The sequence below is a fragment of the Oncorhynchus masou genome, chromosome 8 (genome assembly GCF_036934945.1).
Source record: "Oncorhynchus masou masou isolate Uvic2021 chromosome 8, UVic_Omas_1.1, whole genome shotgun sequence".
NCBI lineage: Eukaryota > Metazoa > Chordata > Actinopteri > Salmoniformes > Salmonidae > Oncorhynchus > Oncorhynchus masou.
Genome location: NC_088219.1, coordinates 13,713,600 through 13,735,827, shown reverse-complemented (window position 1 = coordinate 13,735,827; position 22,228 = coordinate 13,713,600). Strand labels below are relative to the sequence as shown.

Sequence of the window (22,228 nt, the reverse complement as noted above, 5' to 3'; positions counted from 1 at the left end):
ATGCCTACTGCAGGCCTAATCGGTTTGAGTTTTAGACAGATTCCATCCACTTCAAATCATGAACCAGCTTCCTAAAATTAAATCGCAGTGTTCCACTTTAAGATGCCCACCCCGGACCCTTTCTGTGGTGGCCAATCAATCCCTTTCTAAGTCACCTGATTCATAGGCGATACTGCCATTTTACACATGAAGTTTAACTGAAAAAATGAATAATCAGCTACCTAACAAAAAACATTTGTAAAATGTAAGAACCATTTGTAAATGCCTTCAGATTAAAACATATGGAACACGGCAATTAAAGGATACGGAAAAACTCGGTGTCACTGCTACAAGACCTCGACACGATCACAGGGAAGCTTGAGAGAAAATACACTAATCATATGCTATTTTGTAACGTCTTCAAAATCAGTCTAGCAGCAATCATCTAACCAGCGCGAACGTTGTGTGATCACCAACCGAGCAGTGGTAGGCTAACTAATCAATGATTGCTGCTGTTCATGTAGTATACTGTACTGGCTGTACACTAACCGGCATCATCACCATTAGAAAGATTTTATGGGGATACATTCACGACCATCCGAACGAATCATTATCGGCTGATTTCGGTGTGCTCGGTTTTGGATAAGGTTTTGGGATTTGTATGTGTGGACCATTGGATTGCCAATAAAATATATGGTTTACTGACTGTAGCCGTATATTTTATTTGGCTGCCGTATGAATTCTGCCATCGGATTCGCGTCAGTGTACGTTTTTTGTTTCCAGACGGGCAATCTGTTTAGAGGGCACGCTCCCAATCACCACTAAAGACATTTTGATTTCTAATTCCCCGATTACTTGCTTTTGGAACATGTCTGGACAGTCTATCACGGATCGGATCGCTGCGGCTCAGCACAGCATGACAGGATCCGCTATAAGCAAAGCCGTCTGCAAGGCCACGACGCATGAAGTCAGCGGACCAAAGAAGAAACACCTTGACTGTAGGTTAAGTAGACCACCAGTGTCCCGCCGTTGCTACATATTTCGCAACAAAAGCATTGGTAACATTGAATATTCAAGAAGACCTGTATGTTCATCATGTTTGATTGGCCATTGGTGTAGTTTTAATAGCAAGGTTTTCGACATTCTATGGTAATGGGCTATGAATAATTGCGCATCATAGCCTTCAACAGCTCATGTAGTCAATCATTACAGTGTCATCATCCTACAGTAGGCTGTCGTACTGTAGCCTAAACATAATGAGACAAATAGGTTATTACTCAGTGTCATACATGCAAATGCACACCTTGTGATCATAAATAGCCTATTACCTTATTCATCATTGTATGAAGTAATAATGCAATCAATTCCCCTTTTAATAGGACTGGCTATGTAGGCTAACATTTTCTGGCAGTTTAGGTTTAGAGGCATAATTTGAGTTCATCTACTATTATTTCCTCTATTTCCTACTGAGTTTTAGACTAAAATATGTCTAATTTAAGACTAATAACTTATTAACAATGTTATTATTCCGATATTATTGCTGCCACAAAGGTACAGTATATTGTGCTGTATGTACCCTTTGAGGTTTCTCAGCTACTTTAGTTTGTGGTGAGCTGGTGTCCATGGGTCAATCATATTAGTGCAATGACAACAGTATCATAGACAACCTTGATCTCAACATTTCTGTTTATCTGTGTGTGGTCTGGAACTGGAGTGTGTGTTGGATATCAAGCATTTTCTCCACATTTAACTGCTAATGATTAGGTTAGGTGGCTTTCTACCCAAATAATTACTGTGTCCAGTCAATCAATGAAGCTCAATCAGTCCTGTCCTGTATCAACCCATAGACCCAGAGGGTTATTGGTTCAATTAACAAATCTTGTGTTGCCGGTCTGGTTATTTTCTGGGAAGGATTTTTTTCATTGTTGAATTCTCTATTTACCCAATCTTTATTGAAAGTAATCAATTGTGCAAATTTGAGTCATGTTAGAGTCGTTTTGTGTGCAATTACATAAGCTAAAATAATAAAAATAGTAATTTCTGAGTGGAATCGAAGACTTCAAATGGGACTTAAAAATGTGGAATCCTACTGCAAATGTAGTTATTTAAAGAGTCTGTACTGCTATGGATTATCCTGATTCCTCACGTAGTTCAAATTTCAGTCTTTGAGGAAAGTGGAAACATCCTGTGGGTAAGAATGTAGGAAATGTAATTTTATTTTCTCTTGTATGGTTTAGCATAAGCTTAAACTCCTGGGAGGGAAATCCCTCCTACAGTCAAATGTCTAGAAGGAATACATAATTATATTTGAGTTCTTTTCATCACCGCCTGCTTTACAATCAGATTTCCAGTTTGAAAAGTTAGTCACTGTAATTAAGGCATAATAAGTGATAGTTAATTCACTAGTAACAGGATATTTTTCAAGGGTGGGAGGTGCCTACCAGAGATCTAACTGCTGTTAGTAATGTTCAGCATGAGTTGATCAACCTGTAAAGTAGACTATATGTAAAGCACTGTCAAATGTTTAATTGTCCACATGCCATGTTTTTTGGCAGACCTGATCCACTGCACCAACGAGCTGAACGTGAGTGTCCCCCACCTGGCTGACACATTGTTTGAGAGGACGGCCAACAACAGCTGGGTGGTGGTGTTCAAATCCCTCATCACCACGCACCACCTCATGATGTACGGGAACGAGGTAAGTAACAAACATACACGCACACACACAGTTTTAACCTAACCATAACCCTAACCTTAACACTAAGCCTAACCCTAAAACTAGACCTAATCCTAACTAAAAAAAATAAAAACTGCTAACCATAACCCAAATGTCCCCACTTGTCTGATTTTTCCTTGTTTAAAAACAAACACACACTAGTAGCTGGGGTTCAAGTCCTTCATCATCATCACCTCAAGATTTTTTTTATTTTATATTTTACCTTTAATTAGGAAAATCAGTTCAGACCAAATTCTTATTTACAATGAAAGCCTACACTGTCCAAACCTGGATGACGCTGGGCCAATTGTGCACCGCCGTATGGGACTCCCAATCACGGTTGGTTGTGATGCCTCAAGCACTGAGATGCAGTGCCTTAGACCGCTGTGCCACTTGGGAGCCCAATGATGTATGGCAATAACTGGCTTCACTGTAGCTCAATTGTTACTGGTAGAGCATGACACTTGTAACGCCAGGATAGTGGGTTCAAATCCCGGGACAACCCGTATGTGAAATGTATGCACGCATGACTGTAAGTCGCTTTGGTTAAAAGTGTCTGCTAAATGGCATATAATGTATTATTATATTATGCACTGTTCAAGTCCTCTGGTATTCAAACATTTGATTAAATCTTTATTCTTACTGGTTTTGATCCCACTCTCTCTGTATTTTATCACCAGCGATTAATCCAGTACCTGGCGTCCAGAAACACACTTTTTAACCTGAGCAACTTCTTGGATAAGGGGGCATTACAAGGTACTGTAGGGAATTTTTCAACACAAGCCATTTTACACCAGAGACAAACTGTACAGAAGTCACAGGCATAAAAAAACATTATAACCGTGCAATGCATGAACAACAGTGTGCAGTACAACAATTCAAACTGTCACTCTGAACGCGCTGCAGAGGTGTGGTTCTGTATGCTGCCATGCCAGCACTCTAAATATGAATGTAAGTGCTCCCTCTCTGCCAGGTTATGACATGTCAACGTTCATCAGACGCTACAGCAGGTATCTGAATGAGAAGGCCCTGTCCTACAGACTGGTGGCTGTGGACTTCACCAAGATGAAGAGAGGGTAAGATGTCCTGTAGTGGCTAGTGTGGAAAACCTTCACATTGTCACCCTGGGATACATAGTTTACCTCAGTGGCCAGGCCCACCTCAAGAGGGAGAAACAGTGACTTCGTCATAGAAACAATGGCAAAGATTGGGGACAAGCCTTTAAATAGATTCAAGGTAATCCAGCTAAACAAGTCATTTATTTCAGCAGCCTCTGTGGATAATGTGTGGATTATATTAAGTATCAACATGATTGACAGGGAGTTGTTTGATTCATGCTGTATGATCATGTTAGTCAGTCATCACTTGTCCTGGTAAAGTGGTGCTGCGTGTCTCTTGCTGACAGGGTTGATGGTATGATGCGCACCATGACCGTTGACAAGCTGATCAAGACTCTACCTATCATTCAGAATCAGCTGGATGCTCTGCTGGACTTTCAGGTAGGCTGCATGGTTGGGGTATTGAGCGGTCCATAATATGGGCTACATGATGACAGTGAGCTAGCTGTCAATATGAACTCTCAATGTCTCATCTGTTCTCTTCCCAGGCTAACTCTAATGAATTGACCAATGGCGTCATCAACAGCGCCTTCTTGCTGCTCTTTAAAGACTCCATCCGCCTCTTTGCTGCCTACAATGAAGGAGTTATCAACATGCTGGGTAAGTACACTATCTGTTAGTTAGAGGAGAACTAGGATGTCACTAGGATGTCACTAGGATGTCACTATGGTGTCACTAGGATGTCACTATGGTGTTACTATGGTGTCACTATGGTGTCACTAGGATGTCACTAGGATGTCACTATGGTGTTACTAGGATGTTACTGGTGTCACTAGGATGACACTATGGTGTTACTAGGATGTCACTAGGATGTCACTATGGTGTCACTAGGATGACACTATGGTGTCACTAGGATGTCACTATGGTGTCACGAGGATGACACTATGGTATTACTATGGTGTTACTATGGTGTTACTAGGGTGTCACTAGGGTGTCACTAGGATGTCACTAGGATGTCACTATGGTGTCACTAGGATGACACTATGGTGTTACTAGGATGTTACTAGGATGTTACTATGGTGTCACTAGGATGTCACTATGGTGTCACTAGGATGTCACTATGGTGTCACTAGGATGTTACTAGCATGTTACTATGGTGTCACTAGGATATTACTATGGTGTCACTAGGATGTCACTATGGTGTCACTAGGATGTCACTATGGTGTCACTAGGATGTCACTATGGTGTCACTAGGATGTCACTATGGTGTCACTAGGATGTCACTATGGTGTCACTAGGATGTTACTATGGTGTCACTAGGATATTACTATGCTGTTACTATGGTGTCACTAGGATATTACTATGCTGTTACTATGGTGTCACTAGGATGTTACTATGGTGTCACTAGGATGTTACTATGGTGTCACTAGGATGTTACTATGGTGTCACTAGGATATTACTATGCTGTTACTATGGTGTCACTAGGATGTTACTAGGATGTTACTATGGTGTCACTAGGATGTCACTATGCTGTTACTATGGTGTCACTAGGATATTACTATGCTGTTACTATGGTGTCACTATGGTGTTACTAGGATGTTACTATGGTGTCACTAGGATGTCACTATTGTGTTACTATGGTGTCAATAGGATGTTTGTAAATGTATCTAGAAAAGACCTAGCTAAAATCCTTTGTCCTTTTTGTTTTCTTCTTTGCTTAGTTAACATATCCTCTTTTTTTATCCTAAAGAGAAATATTTTGACATGAAGAAGAACCAATGCAAAGATGCCCTGGAGATCTATAAGACGTTTCTGAACAGAATGACCAAGCTGTCAGAGTTTCTCAAAGTTGCAGAGGTAATGTTTCCCCTGTTTGGCTTGTGTTGAGGAAAGGAAGGTTTCAGATAGATCCAGCAGGAAGGTAGGGCTCTTCTCTCCTCTCCGTCTCTCTGTCCCTCTGTTGCCGTGTGGTGGAGGCTCATGCTGAGGTCATGAATGCAGAGGTTAGCCTATTAGTGGGCATACAAATCTCACAGTGAAGGCCCCTCCATGTGCTGCCTGTTCTGATGCCTGCGTTGCATGTCTAAGGAAGAGGTTTTTTCTTACTCTTTCCTTCCCTTTCTCTCTTTTGCAATGATGAATGTCTGCTGTTATCCAAGTAAAGTACTACTTGCAATTCAGAAGGCCGATTTGCGAAGATAATTAGTATCTCTCTGTAGTTTTATAGTTTCTCCTGCATTCTTTTATGAAAAGGCGTTCTTGCTGTCTTTACTGATTTGGTTACTATTTGGAGGAAGGTTTGGGGTGATGGGGGTGGGCTTCTATCCAAATACGGGCTAACGTTGACTCTAAGGGCCCATTCATTTAGTCGTCTAACAATGTGTTTGTCATTTGTGCCCCTGCCTTTTTCGTTCAAAGTCAACATTAGTTGTGTGTTTGTTTTGGATGTTTCTCACCTTGCAGTCACATGAGTATTACAGCCCAATGTACCCGGCACACCTGTCAATGGCATTTCAATGTGTAAACATTCATTTCAAACCAGTCTTCAGATCCTGTGTGTGTACTGTATGTACGTGTGGGCATGCCAATTCCCCTGTTGTCTTTTTATTGTTTTGTTTGTAGTCAGTGCATGGAGTAATGGGTCCTTTGGTTTGATTCTTCTCTTTCCCTCCTCCACACACCCCCCCCTTTATTCCGTGGTTGTTTGTTTATTTGTTTGTTTATTTGTTTGTTTGTTTATTATGTTTGGTTTTTGCCCTCCACCCCCCCCCCCCCCTTCCCTCCTTTTTTGTGACACAGCAAGTTGGAATTGATCAGGGTGACATCCCCGATCTCACACAGGTCAGTGGTACATTTCATCTCAATATCTCCCATGTGGCTCCATTGTAAACGCTCCCATTCCCTACTCACCCTACAGACTTCCACAAGCCCTTCCTCTCATTCTGATGAACCCCCCTCTCTCTGAGCTCTGGGGTACAGAGGGGGCTACTTTCAAAATGGGTTCCAAATATGTGACACTTTCTAATTTTGGAGATTGTGCAAAACATACATTTGAGTCATTTAGCAGATGCTCTTATCCAGAGTGATTTACAGTTAGTGCATTCATCTTAAGTTGGGACAAACACATATCACAGGCATGGAAAGTACATTTTCCCTCAATAACGTAGCTATCAGTAGAGTCAGAGCTAGAAGTAGGGGGGGGTCAAGTGCTGGTGATTTTTGTTTTGTTTTACTACCTTGATTTTAGTATTTCTTTCTAGTTGAATCACAAAATACATTTAGTTTGATTTTGAAATGACACTGAAAAGTCAGGCAAATTCAGCCTCTGTCCTAGCAGATATGGGCCTATGGTGTTTGCCCATATAAGCCTTTTGTACATCAAGGTTTGACATCCCTTCATGATTTCTCATACAGTTTACAGTGTTGCCTCAAAATGAACACTATTGTACATATTTTTCCTGAAAAGATATCCCATCGACATAGCTGTGGGGAGAGCAGCGAATGGTTTCTACCAAAGTGTCCGTAATGCCATCCTAAGCAGTGCATAACATCTGATGTGACGCTACAAACACTTGTTGAAGCTTTCTTCAATGACACTCATGTTTTCCCTCCACATTGAGAAAAATAATCATGAACAAATGTTTCTGTCAACTGTGATGTCATGTTTGCAGTGCTTATGAAGACCTTATGTGTCCCTGTTCAACTAAATAGTAACCCATGTCTTTACTGAGCTGTAGATGGTTTCTTTCTTTACTTTAAACTTTTAGAATATTCTGTCATTCTCTGAAGAAGGATATCCAGAATTTTAATTATTCACGTTTCCCCCAAATAATTATACAAGTAGCTGCATGAGTTAAGATTGTGTTCTGTGATGAAAAGCAAGCCTCTGGTTGAAACATGGGTATGACATGTGCAAAATTAATTCGCTCATCCTTGGTTTATTAAACCATCTTTTTTTATATCTTTTTAAAATATGCTATTCATTTGCCAAATGTGTTTACCTAGTTTTCATCAGATATTTGGCTTTTCTGTCAGTTAACTCGTTTGGCTCCCAAACCCTTTTTGGATTGGACACTAAGCTAATGACAAAATTGTAGCATCCACTAATATTAGGTCTCCTCTAACCTGTAAAATACAATTTATTAAATGAATATTCATGAATGAATAGTGATACTCAAATTAGCATGTAAACAGAATCCATTGGTTAACTGGCCATTAATGGACTGTGATGTGTGTGTGTGGGGGCACAGATGCATGGGCTAAGCTCTCTTCTGTATTCTGACCCCCTCAGGCCCATACACTGTAATGACCTCCCAGGCCTGTCTACTTGATTGCATGAGAGAGATGACTGATCTGTGCATGTCTGGCGTGAAGCCAAACCTAATTATACCAGATGTATTGATATGTAAAACTAGCTGCAAATATGGAGACTATGCTGAACAATGTGTTATTTGGCTCTGTGTGCGCGCGTGTGTCTGTGTGTTTGTCTGTGTGCTTGTGCGTGCAAAAATGTGTGCGCACCTGTGTGTGTGTGTGTGTGACAGCACGCTTTTGGGTGTGTGTGTTTTCCCAATTTTTCTACACAATGCTGTTCTCCCTTGGTAAAGTATTGTTACTTCACCCCCCCCCCTTTCTCAATCAGGCCCCTAGCAGCCTCCTGGAAGCTCTGGAGCAGCATCTGGCCTCTCTGGAGGGGAGGAGAACCAAGGAGCTTTCCACAGACACCAGGTAACACTTTGAGTCTGAAGGAGGCATTTACACTGAAGCTGGCACGTCAACATATTCATCAGTCACTGAAGCTGGCACATCAACATATTTATCAGTCACTGAAGCTGGCACATCAACATATTCATCAGTCACTGAAGCAGGCACGTCAACATATTTATCAGGCACGTCAACATATTTATCAGTCACTGAAGCTGGCACGTCAACATATTCATCAGTCACTGAAGCAGGCACGTCAACATATTTATCAGTCACTGAAGCAGGCACGTCAACATATTTATCAGTCACTGAAGCTGGCTTGTCAACATATTTATCAGTCACTGAAGCTGGCACGTCAACATATTTATCAGTCACTGAAGCAGGCACGTCAACATATTTATCAGTCACTGAAGCTGTCAACATATTTATCAGTCACTGAAGCTGGCTTGTCAACATATTTATCAGTCACTGAAGCTGGCTTGTCAACATATTTATCAGTCATTGCTCCACCATTAGTCGTCTTGACAATACAAATACAATACAGGCACACAGTCAGACACATTATTAGTGATTTTCTGATCCCTGAGGTTAGTCCCAGAGTGCTATGTGTGACAGTTAGTGTGCGTGGTCTCCCTGACAAGCGCTGTGTGGTCCCTCTAGAGCCAGCACCTTAACCAGTGCTGTATCGTCACTGTCCAGTACTGGAATCTCCCTCAGCCTCATGGAACAGAAGGAGGACCCAAACAGCCTCCAGGTCAGACAGGGTCACTGCTACCACTGTAGAACAACTTTTTTGAATAGCGCATTACAATGTAAATGCATTACTGTATGAATACTTATATAAATGAGAATAAATTATAACGCTTATAATTGACATATTGTAAACACTTGTTATAAATTGTTCTTTCAGATAATGTACTCGTATATATAGGCTAATTAGGAAACGCATGTAAAAACCCAGCCCTGTTGTACGTTCTTTTGTCTCATGTGGATTCACTCCTGTGTGTCTGTCCCACAGGATGAGGGAGCCAAGGTGATTGACATGCAGACACCCACCATCTCTCCCAGTGCCCAGTCAGTGGGCAGTGCCAGCAGTGGGGCCACAGAACTCTTCTCCAACTCATCTGTTCTATCCGGTACAAATAAGTAAGCAGACCCACTGTCTGATAATTGCCATGTTTAAGACCTATGGCTTTGTTTCATTCAGTTTATTTGCTCTGTATAACCACTCTATGTATCTTATTAAAAATGGGAGCTAGCTAAATCAATTTATCGTATATTAGTTGGGTTATTAGTGAATAGGAACACCCCCCCCCCTCCGCTGAAGGGGTCTGCTCTGCTATCTTTTTTATCTCTGCTGTCTGACTCTCTCCTCTGTCTCCCCAGCGTGCCAAACCTCACCAGCGACCTATTCAACGTCCAGCCCGCCTACAACCCAACCATCCAGACAACACACACTGTACCGTCTAACAGCAACGCCTGGGGAGGTGAGGCTCACAGACTACACATCCATACAGTACAAACACACACTGTACCGTCTAACAGCAACGCCTGGGGAGGTGAGGCTCACAGACTACACATCCATACAGTACAAACACACACTGTACCGTCTAACAGCAACGTTTGGGGAGGTGAGGCGCACAGACTACACATCCATACAGTACAAACACACACTGTACCGACCGTCTAACAGCAACGCCTGGGGAGGTGAGGTCACAGACTACACAGCAGTACAAACACACTGGGAGGTGGGGAGGTGAGGCTCACAGACTACACATCCATACAGTACAAACACACACATCCATACAGTACAAACTACACACACTACAAACACACCGTCTAACAGCAACGCTTGGGGAGGTGAGGCGCACAGACTACACATCCATACAGTACAAACACACACTGTACCGTCTAACAGCAACGCTTGGGGAGGTGAGGCGCACAGACTACACATCCATACAGTACAAACACACACTGTACCGTCTAACAGCAACGCTTGGGGAGGTGAGGCTCACAGACTACACATCCATACAGTACAAATACACACTGTACCGTCTAACAGCAACACTTGGGGAGGTGAGGCTCACAGACTACACATCCATACAGTACAAACACACACTGTACCGTCTAACAGCAACGCTTGGGGAGGTGAGGCTCACAGACTACACATCCATACAGTACAAACACACACTGTACCGTCTAACAGCAACGCCTGGGGAGGTGAGGCTCACAGACTACACATCCAACAGTACAAACTACACACTGTACCGTCTAACAGCAACGCCTGGGGAGGTGACCAGACTACACATCCATAACAAACACACAACGTCTTGGGGAGGTGAGGCTCACAGACTACACATCCATACAGTACAAACACACACTGTACCGTCTAACAGCAACGCTTGGGGAGGTGAGGCTCACAGACTACACATCCATACAGTACAAACACACACTGTACCGACCGTCTAACAGCAACGCTTGGGGAGGTGAGGCTCACAGACTACACATCCATACAGTACAAACACACACTGTACCGTCTAACAGCAACGCTTGGGGAGGTGAGGCTCACAGACTACACATCCATACAGTACAAACACCGTCTAACAGCAACGCTTGGGGAGGTGAGGCTCCAGACTACACATCCAACAGCAACTAACAGCAACGCTTGGGGAGGGGGAGGTCTAACAGCAACGCTTGGGGAGGTGAGGCTCACAGACTACACATCCATACAGTACAAACACACACACCGTCTAACATACTTGGGGAGGTGAGGCTCACAGACTACACATCCATACAGTACAAACACACACTGTACCGTCTAACAGCAACGCTTGGGGAGGTGAGGCTCACAGACTACACACATCCATACAGTACAAACACACACTGACTACACATACCAGTCTAACAGCAACGCTTGGGGAGGTGAGGCTCACAGACTACACATCCATACAGTACAAACACACACTGTACCGTCTAACAGCAACGCTTGGGGAGGTGAGGCTCACAGACTACACATCCATACAGTACAAACACACACTGTACCGTCTAACAGCAACGCCTGGGGAGGTGAGGCTCACAGACTACACATCCATACAGTACAAACACACACTGTACCGTCTAACAGCAACGCCTGGGGAGGTGAGGCTCACAGACTACACATCCATACAGTACAAACACACACTGTACCGTCTAACAGCAACGCCTGGGGAGGTGAGGCTCACAGACTACACATCCATACAGTACAAACACACACTGTACCGTCTAACAGCAACGCTTGGGGAGGTGAGGCTCACAGACTACACATCCATACAGTACAAACACACACTGTACCGTCTAACAGCAACGCTTGGGGAGGTGAGGCTCCAGACTACACATCCATACAGCAACGCCTGGGGAGGTGAGGCTCACAGACTACACATCCATACTACACATCCATACAGGACAAACACACACTGTACTGACCGTCTAACAGCAACACTTGGGGAGGTGAGGCTCACAGACTACACATCCATACAGGACAAACACACACTGTACCGTCTAACAGCAACGCCTGGGGAGGTGAGGCTCACAGACTACACATCCATACAGTACAAACACACACTGTACCGACCGTCTAACAGCAACACTTGGGGAGGTGAGGCTCACAGACTACACATCCATACAGGACAAACACACACTGTACCGTCTAACAGCAACGCTTGGGGAGGTGAGGCTCACAGACTACACATCCATACAGTACAAACACACAATTCCTGCTGGGTCCCTCTCTCTCTGATCACTAAGTCAACATGGCTTGTAGCTTTCTACTGGACAGCTGACAGGACTGAAATAGCCGTACAATATGACAGGACTGAAATAGCCGTACAATATGACAGGACTGAAATAGCCTTACAATATGACAGGATTGAAATAGCCTTACAATATGACAGGATTGAAATAGCCTTACAATATGACAGGATTGAAATAGCCGTACAATATGACAGGATTGAAATAGCCTTACAATATGACAGGACTGAAATAGCCGTACAATATGACAGGACTGAAATAGCCTTACAATATGACAGGATTGAAATAGCCGTACAATATGACAGGACTGAAATAGCCGTACAATATGACAGGACTGAAATAGCCGTACAATATGACAGGATTGAAATAGCCGTACAATATGACAGGACTGAAATAGCCTTACAATATGACAGGACTGGAATAGCCGTACAATATGACAGGACTGAAATGGCCGTACAATATGACAGGACTGAAATAGCCGTACAATATGACAGGACTGAAATAGCCGTACAATATGACAGGATTGAAATAGCCGTACAATATGACAGGACTGAAATAGCCTTACAATATGACAGGATTGAAATAGCCTTACAATATGCCTGAGGCTAGGGCTATTAACCTGTAGCCTGCAGCCCGACTCTCTCTCTCTCTCTGTAGCCTGACTCTGTCTGTCTCTGTGACCTGACTCTCTGACCCTCTCTCTGTGTGACCTGACTCTCTGACCCGCTCTCTGTGTGACCTGACCCTCTCTATGTGTGACCTGACCCGCTCTCTGTGTGACCTGACTTAATTCATTTCAAAGAGCTTTATTGGCATTGGAAACATGTTTACATTGCCAAAGCAAGTTAAATAGATAATAAACAAAAGGGAAACAAACAATCAAAAATGAACAGTAAACATTCACTCTTGGACTCTTTCCTTGTGAGAACAAACTCTATCCCCCTGTATGTCTCTGTCCTCAGGTTTGGGGCTCCCAGGGGATCTTCTGAAGCCAGCTCAGCCGACTCACGTCCACTCCCACAGCCCTGGGATCCCGCTGCACTCTGGGGGGAAGATGATACCCAGCCACCTCGACTCCTCTTTAGCCAACCTCGTTGGTAGTGAGTCTCTCTCGCTTTTACTTGTTGTTTCACATGTTCTTTTATTTTTCAGTAGTAATTAAATGGTCATATGATCTGTAATAACATCTGAACATGTAACACATCTTAATCGCTCATTTTCCAGACTTGCAGTTCGGAGAAATACCAGCCAAAAAGTGAGTGTCAATACTATTTGAAGAGGACCGATGTGCAAACAATCTACAGTATAATATTGGATCCAGTATAATACAGTATAATATTGGATCCAGTATAATATTGGATCCAGTATAATACAGTATAATATTGGATCCAGTATAATACAGTATAATATTGGATCCAGTATAATATTGGATCCAGTATAATACACTATAAAATTGGATACAGAATAATACACTATAATATTGGATCCAGTATAATATTGGATCCAGTATAATACAGTATTGGATCCAGTATAATGCAGTATAATATTGGATCCAGTATAATGCAGTATAATATTGGATCCAGTATAATACAGTATAATATTGGATACAGTATAATATTGGATCCAGTATAATACAGTATAATATTGGATACAGTATAATACAGTATAGTATTGGTTCCAGTATAATACAGTATATATTGGATACAGTATAGTATTGGTTCCAGTATAATACAATATATATTGGGTCCAGTATATATTGGATACAGTATAATATTGGATCCAGTATAATACAGTATATATTGGATCCAGTATAGTATTGGATCCAGTATAATATTGGATCCAGTATAACACAGTATAATATCGGATCCAGTATAATACACTATAATATTGGATCCAGTATAATACACTATAATATTGGATCCGGTATAATACACTATAATATTGGATCCAGTATAATACAGTATAATATTGGATCCTATAATATTGGATCCAGTATAATACAGTATAATATTGGATCCAGTATAATACAGTATAATATTGGATCCAGTATAATACACTATAATATTGGATCCGGTATAATACACTATAATATTGGATCCAGTATAATACACTATAATATTGGATCCGGTATAATACACTATAATATTGGATCCGGTATAATACAGTATAATATTGGATCCAGTATAATACACTATAATATTGGATCCGGTATAATACACTATAATATTGGATCCGGTATAATACACTATAATATTGGATCCGGTATAATACACTATAATATTGGATCCAGTATAATACAGTATAATATTGGATCCGGTATAATACACTATAATATTGGATCCAGTATAATACACTATAATATTGGATCCAGTATAATACAGTATAATATTGGATCCAGTATAATACACTATAATATTGGATCCAGTATAATACAGTATAATATTGGATCCAGTATAATACAGTATAATATTGGATCCAGTATAATACAGTATAATATTGGATCCAGTATAATACACTATAATATTGGATCCGGTATAATACAGTACAATATTGGATCCAGTATAATACAGTATAATATTGGATCCAGTATAGTATTGGATCCAGTATAATACAGTATAGTATTGGATCCAGTATAGTATTGGATCCAGTATAATCCAGTATAGTATTGGATACAGTATAATCCAGTTTAGTATTGGATCCAGTATAATACAATATTGGATCCAGTATAATACAGTCTAGTATTGGATCCAGTTTAGTATTGGATCCAGTATAATACAGTATAGGATCCAGTATAATACAGTATAGTATTGGATCCAGTATAATACAGTATTGGATCCAGTGTAATACAGTCTAGTATTGGATCCAGTATAATACAGTATTGGATCCAGTGTAATACAGTCTAGTATTGGATCCAGTGTAATACAGTCTGTTATTGGATCCAGTGTAATCTGATACATAACCCCCACCCCCTCAGGCCAGAGCTCCAGTGGACCCACCTGGTAGAGAAGAGGCCCACAGGGGGGACTCACTGGCAGGCCAAAACCACCTGCACCACCCCCAACTGGAGCCACCACACACTCATGGCTCCTCAAGCTATGCCCATACCACAGCTGGTGAGTGATAGTATGTAATGTATGCCATTCATCAGACGCTTTTATACAAAGAGACATTAATCATACTGTATGTCCATACATTTCCATATGGGTGGCCCCAGCGGGAATCGAACATGGGTTCCTGGCGTTGCAAGAGTATCCTGCTTACTCTCACCAAATATAATGTTAAGGACAAGCCGGCGATGCAAAAGGTGGCTTTGATATTAGATGTACTATTTCCTTATAAAATCTAACAGCACGCATTACACACTGGGATTCTGCCTCAAATCCCATCTTTCAAAATGGAAGTGGTTATTGCAGCTCCTCTCGGGCGCTGGCAATTCTCATTTTCCCTCTGCATATTTGAATAAGTTTGCACTCTAATTATCTCTCTGCTCTTTTCATTTCATTTTTTCATCCATCTTCTCTTTACATTTTCCACTCAATTATCCACCACACCATCCATTCCCATCTACATGTCCTGCTATTTCTCCTCCTCTTCTTACCCTCGTGCTGCAGAATGGAATGATCTATACTGGCTATGTAAGTACATGAATATATGTGGAGGGAGTACCTGTAGTGCATTCCTCAGTCTGTTCCTCTAGTCTTGCATTGTTCCATTTCACCCTTTCTCTCCATAGGCTCCAGCACCAGTCGCTTTTCCCATGACGACACAGCAGCTGCCTGTTTATGGAATGGTAAGGAATGATCTGCACCATGGTACAGTACCCAGGCCTAACAATAAGGAATGATCTGCACCATGGTACAGTACCCAGGCCTAACAATAAGGAATGATCTGCACCATGGTACAGTACCCAGGCCTAACAATAAAGGGGGATCTGCACCATGGTACAGTACCCAGGCCTAACAATAAGGAATGATCTGCACCATGGTACAGTACCCAGGCCTAACAATAAGGAATGATCTGCACCATGGTACAGTACCCAGGCCTAACAATAAGGAATGATCTGCACCACAAAGTACCACTGATCCCATGGTGACATCTAACAATAAGGAATTCTGTCCTCCTCCCCCGTTGTAGAATGATCTCCTCATCAGTCTAACAATGGAATGGCAGATGGTACAGTCCCTAACAATGAATGATCACCACAGTCATGATGTACAGTACCAGGCCTGTAACAATAAGGAATGATCTGAACCATGGTACAATCTAACAATAAGGAATGATTGCCCCCAGGCCTAACAATAAGGAATGATCTGAACCATGGTACAGTACCCAGGTCTAACAATAAGGAATGATCTGCACCATTTACTGTCCCTCTTAAGGAATGATCTGAACCATGGTACAGTACAGGTCTAACAATAAGGAATGATCTGCACCATGGTACAGTACCCAGGCCTAAGGAATGATCTGAACCATTTACTGTCCTCAGGTCTAACAATGAATGATCTCACCACTGTCAGGTCTAACAATAAGGAATTTTCTGCACCATGGTCCTCTAACAATAAGGAATGATCTGCACCACTGTACCCTCTAACAATAAGGAATGATCTGCACCATGGTCTACTAACAATAAGGAATGATCTGCACCATGGTACAGTACCCAGGTCTAACAATAAGGAATGATCTGCACCATGGTACAGTACCCAGGTCTAACAATAAGGAATGATCTGCACCATGGTACAGTACCCAGGCCTAACAATAAAGGGGGATCTGCACACAAAGACCACTGATCCTCAGGTGACATTTTGTCCTCCTCCCCCCGTTGTAGATGCCTCCTCATCAGATGGGGCAGATGGGTGGAGTCCCTATGATGGCACCACAGTCTATGATGTACAACCAGCCTGTCCTGCGACACACCAATCCATTTGCCCCCATGCCAGGAGCCCAGGTAATCCCCACTGTCCTCTCTTTACTGTCCTCGCTTTACTGTCCTCTCTACACTGTCCTCTCTTTACTGTCCTCTCTACACTGTCCTCTCTTTACTGTCTACTTCTTGCTGTCTCCTCTCCTCACTGTCCTCTCTCCACTCCTCACTGTCCTCTCCTCACTGTCCTCTCTCCTCTTCTCACTGTCCTCTCCTCACTGTCCTCTCTCCTCTCCTCACTGTCCTCTCTCCTCTCCACATTGTCCTCTCTCCACTCCTCACCGTCCTCTCTCCTCTCCTCTCTCCACTCCTCACTGTCCTCTCTCCACTCCTCATCGTCCTCTCTCCTCTCCTCTCTCCACTCCTCACCGTCCTCTCTCCTCTCCTCTCTCCACTCCTCACTGTCCACTCTCCTCCCCTCACTGTCCACTCTCCACTCCTCACTGTCCACTCTCCACTCCTCACTGTCCTCTCTCCACTCCTCACTGTCCTCTCTCCACTCCTCACTGTCCACTCTCCACTCCTCACTGTCCACTCTCCACTCCTCACTGTCCACTCTCCACTCCTCACTGTCCACTCTCCACTCCTCACTGTCCACTCTCCACTCCTCACTGTCCTCTCTCCACTCCTCACTGTCCTCTCTCCTCACTGTCCTCTCTCCACTCCTCACTGTCCTCTCTCCTCACTGTCATCTCTCCTCACTGTCCACTCTCCACTCCTCACTGTTCTCTCTCCTCACTGTCCACTCTCCACTCCTCACTGTCCACTCTCCACTCCTCACTGTCCACTGTCCACTCCTCACTGTCCACTCTCCACTCCTCACTGTCCACTCTCCACTCCTCACTGTCCACTGTCCACTCCTCACTGTCCACTCGCCACTCCTCACTGTCCACTCTCCACTCCTCACTGTCCTTTCTCCACTCCTCACTGTCCACTGTCCACTCCTCACTGTCCTCTCCACTCCTCTCCTCACTGTCCCACCTCTCCACTCCTCAGTGTCCACTGTCCACTCCTCACTGTCCACTCGCCACTCCTCACTGTCCACTCTCCACTCCTCACTGTCCACTCTCCACTCCTCACTGTCCTCTCTCCACTCCTCACTGTCCACTCTCCACTCCTCACTGTCCACTCTCCACTCCTCACTGTCCTCTCTCCACTCCTCACTGTCCTCTCTCCACTCCTTACTGTCCACTCCTCACTGTCACTCCTCACTGTCCTCTCTCCTCACTGTCCACTCTCCACTCCTCACTGTCCTCTCCCTAACTACTTCTGTTATGTGAATCATGATTCAAGGCATCAGTTAAGAGGCCTAAGTAGGTTAATCATAATCATACTTCTAATCCTGTCTCTGCTCCTTTTAGAATGTATCACTTACTGTTTAATACTTCATTTGTCAATGCCAATTAGTGTTGGTTTGCCAGTAGGTTCTGGAATAATGTAAGATCTTGTTACTATATGACCTTTTTGTAGTGTTACCGTACTGTTTTGTTTCTTACACTGAATGATCTGTTATTAAACCGTAACAGGCTTATTTTCCTATGCAGATGCACTTCATGTAGGACCGGGAGTATTTTACCATGACAGCAAAGCAGAGAGACAAAACAAACCAATCCAGAACCAAATACAATGCAAGATAGAGGAGCAGAAGATCGGGGTGGAGACAGACTGGAGATGTGTTGGTGTCCGTGCTCTTTCAGTGGCCTCTGTGGAATAGAACCTCTGTCACATTGTGTATCATGACTGATAGTCCCATCCAAGTCTTTTGAAAAGTCACAGCTCACATTCATTCTGTATTTCATTTGATCATTTGAATGGGTAATGTTCTGTCTGTTGAACCCCTGGTACGATGACTGCTGTATTCCAGTTTGGAGCTTGGCCCTTTGTAGTGAATTCCAGACAACTGCCAGCCCCCATCCACCGGTGTCTATCTCTTTCTCTAAGAGTTTGCACGCACTTTAATCAATGTCCACATGCGCATTGTCCACTTAGCATCTCATACAAACCACTACAGTACCGCTACGTCTTTCCTCTCCAAGGTTCCTGTCAGAGTTGCTGTTGCCATCGTTGTAACATGCATAAGTGTGTCCTTTTTTTTGTGTGTATTTAAATCAATGTACACCACCATCAGTATTCATTCCATTTTGTTGTAACTGCAGATTCCACAGCCAGTTGTAGTAAGACCTTGGATAAATGGCTTGGAGACACATGTTGTGTGTATGTACTGTGTATCTGTCTGAGGGTTAGGTAGCACCTCAGACATCTAAATGTACAAAGGCTATTGTGTATTGTTTTCATAGGTTCCTGTGAAAGCTGTGGTCTGCATGGCATTGACTGGCCACTGCTGGTTCACGTCTACATACATCTACAAACTGAAAGTATTACTCTTATGAAAGCAATGAAGAAGGCCCACTCATAATTTCATATGTAACGTCATAACACATTCTGCCTCTGCTGTCTCGTCCATTGTTCGCTCTGCTTGAGGTTGTTTTATATGATCCATGTTTCTTGAGCTGCTACAACAGATTCTGCTCTTTGAAACTGGTTGCGTTTTTATAGATAGATGTGCTGTTCTTGTAATGGTCCTACCAGTCTTGCCCTGTCTGTGAGTAAACGTTGGGAGAGTGCGTTCTTTGTTTTTCTTCTCCAGCTAAATGTGCTGCTCCAGGTTGAGGCCTACTGAGTGGTTGTGTTTCTGAGTGGCAGTTATTGTAGTGTAGCTCCTCACCAACCACTGGGGAATGTTGTTGAGGAGCTCTTTCTGAGACTGCGTCCTGAGACAGTGAAACTGACACTTGCTCTAGTGAATCAGCAACTATCTGACATACCGTTGCTAACATCAGCCCCAGAGAGAGCCTAGCTGTCCGGAACTTTAGCAGAAGGCAGGAGACAAGTGAGGAGGAAGTACAGGGATCTGTAAATGTGATCAAGGGTCATGTCTGTCAAACTCCCAAAAGAACGAACGGTGACAGACAGCATATATAGCACAAACCCTGGAGGGGTGAGCGTTCTACTGCACAAAACTAAAACCCTTGCTGGGATGTATAGTCAAAGGGGCTGGGGAAAGCTTTGTTTTCTATTGATTGTGTTTCTCTATGTCCATGCCTTCCCCGTGAGTTAAACAGGGTAGTGATCCTCCACGAGGCCTCCCAGCTCCTGGGTCCTCCGAGGTCAATGAGGTCACTGAAGTCATCCAGGCAATCCGGTAGCGTGTATTTAGCAATGAGTAGTCAAGTGTCGTAACGTGTCTCAATACATGTCCGTCTGTTAGATTGCTATAGAGCCTCTCATTCTGCTAATCATTGGCCTGTCGGACTACTGCATTCTGATCTGTGACCAGCCCACATTGTGTAGATGTTATTAGAAACGTTGTAGTTCAGTCTCAATGTCCTCTGTGTCAGTTAAATGGTTTCATGCAAGTTTGTGCAGTCCCATAGACCAATTCTGACCGTTCTGCTGTCCTCTGTATATAACCTCATGTGTTTTTGATGTGTTCTCTGTAAGTGATGGCCCATGGAGATGCCATGGGTTGTTATAGCTGTGTCTGTGGTGGGGTTATTGTGTTTGGAGATGTGATGGGCTGTTCGTCTGTAATGTTTGTCTACATCTTGATGAGGGATGGGGGTTGGGTTCAACAGTATCACAACTTGTCTACCAAGAGTGTCTTCATTGTGGCAGTGGACACTGTCCTCTCAGTCCGTACAGGAACATTTTGCACCAAAGTCATCAAGCGCAGCTTTTCTCAAGGTCACATTGCTGATATCCAATTTGAAGGAATTTGATTTCAGAGACCCAAGTCTTTATGCATGATTAGTGTTGTCTTTTTATTGACTTGTGTGCCCGGTAAAAAGCATGATCATGTGTGAAATTGCACTTACCATGTGTTTGCAAAACAATATTTTACTTACCTCTTTACAGAAGCATCCATTGGAATTCATAAATGTTTGTCCCACCAGATATCCAGACGTCTGTGTTGCATTCAAAATGCAATTCGGAAGCTCTATCAAATCAGTTGAGACCACGCGTTTGTGAAACAACATGAATGTGAATGACATGCATCACCTATAGCTAGCTAGACATTAGTCTGCAAAACCCCTCTTTATTAAAGCGTTGCTATTTGCAATACATTTGTTGAATGCTTGCTCTTTTTTGAGTACTCTGACAACATTTTTTGGACATCTCTAAGGATGTCTTGTCCCCTTGTCATTGGACCACATCATTCTTTGCCAATAAGCTTCCTTTGTGTTTGCAGTGGAAAATCTCACTCCTATATCTTTTGGCCACTGAAAGATGTCAACAACATGCGTTTTCACTTTTTTTGCCTGACGTTCTCTGGTTATATATAATATATGCATATTTCACAATGTGAGAACAGTATTACCTACTGTATACCATACTGTCTGTCTGGAAACTGTCATTTTTCCTGTGATGAAAGCATTGTCCAGGATGTCTTGTTTGAGGAGTGAGGGCCCATACCTTTTGATTTTGTACATCAAATGTATTGATAATACATAATACACTGTATTGTCAATGATAAGTTACATTGTTATAAACAATTGGTTCTTATTTTAAATGCAGAGGTTGTTGTTTTTGGAATAAAATGTCATATTTTGCTCAGGTTTTATGTAGTTCTTGGCAGTAGTCCTGCTGCCCATTGTAGCCGCTACACCTTGTAACTCACAACAACCGTGTACAAGATGAAGATTGTCACTATTCTCTATCCATTCCAAAGATCCATACAGTACCTGTCACAAAAATGTATAATTAATAACTAATTTCACTACCACTAGTATTGCAACAATTGCTCACTATGACATAGAATCACAGTTTACCATCTATTTAGTAACATATCTACCTGCTGTGAACAACAAGCCTGGAAACCTAGCTATATGTATTACAGCAATGTTTCCCAAGTCCTCCAGTACCCTCAACAGAACACAAACCACGTTCAACTCATTTAGGCTTGTTGATTAGTTGAATCAGGTGTGCTTGTCCAGGGTTACAATAAAAATGAGGACTGATGGGGTTGCGTAAGGACTGGAGTTGTGAAACAGTGCATTACATAAC

The 22,228-nt window shown here is 42.8% G+C and overlaps 1 protein-coding gene across 5 annotated transcripts; it reads left to right on the top strand.

Moving 5' to 3' along the window:
* The first annotated feature begins 161 nt into the window (after window positions 1–161).
* Window positions 162–21,774, top strand: LOC135544131 (phosphatidylinositol-binding clathrin assembly protein-like). 5 transcript variants are annotated; one of them, XM_064971532.1, is made up of 20 exons: window positions 162–977; window positions 2,535–2,677; window positions 3,376–3,451; window positions 3,669–3,771; window positions 4,101–4,194; window positions 4,302–4,413; window positions 5,504–5,610; window positions 6,553–6,594; window positions 8,396–8,481; window positions 9,118–9,211; window positions 9,476–9,603; window positions 9,844–9,944; window positions 13,206–13,343; window positions 13,468–13,498; window positions 15,218–15,356; window positions 15,458–15,547; window positions 15,855–15,878; window positions 15,977–16,033; window positions 17,069–17,188; window positions 18,709–21,774. In XM_064971532.1, exons 1-20 carry the CDS (start codon window positions 848–850, stop codon window positions 18,721–18,723), a joined length of 1,830 nt encoding a protein of 609 aa, XP_064827604.1. In that variant the 5' UTR covers window positions 162–847; the 3' UTR covers window positions 18,724–21,774. The 5 variants fall into 5 exon arrangements, with proteins under 5 accessions (XP_064827604.1, XP_064827603.1, XP_064827606.1 ...); XM_064971531.1 differs by having other exon boundaries at window positions 18,691–21,774; XM_064971534.1 differs by lacking the exon at window positions 15,458–15,547 and having other exon boundaries at window positions 18,691–21,774.
* Window positions 21,775–22,228: the final 454 nt, after the last annotated feature.

Bases quoted from the DNA above. Each gene is read 5' to 3' on its own strand.
- LOC135544131 (XM_064971531.1), top strand. From the start codon at position 848: ATGTCTGGACAGTCTATCACGGATCGGATCGCTGCGGCTCAGCACAGC. The intron at 9,604-9,843 runs GTAAGCAGACCC...CTGTCTCCCCAG, and splicing joins GTTCTATCCGGTACAAATAA to CGTGCCAAACCTCACCAGCG. The intron at 17,189-18,690 runs GTAATCCCCACT...AAACCGTAACAG, and splicing joins CCCCCATGCCAGGAGCCCAG to GCTTATTTTCCTATGCAGAT.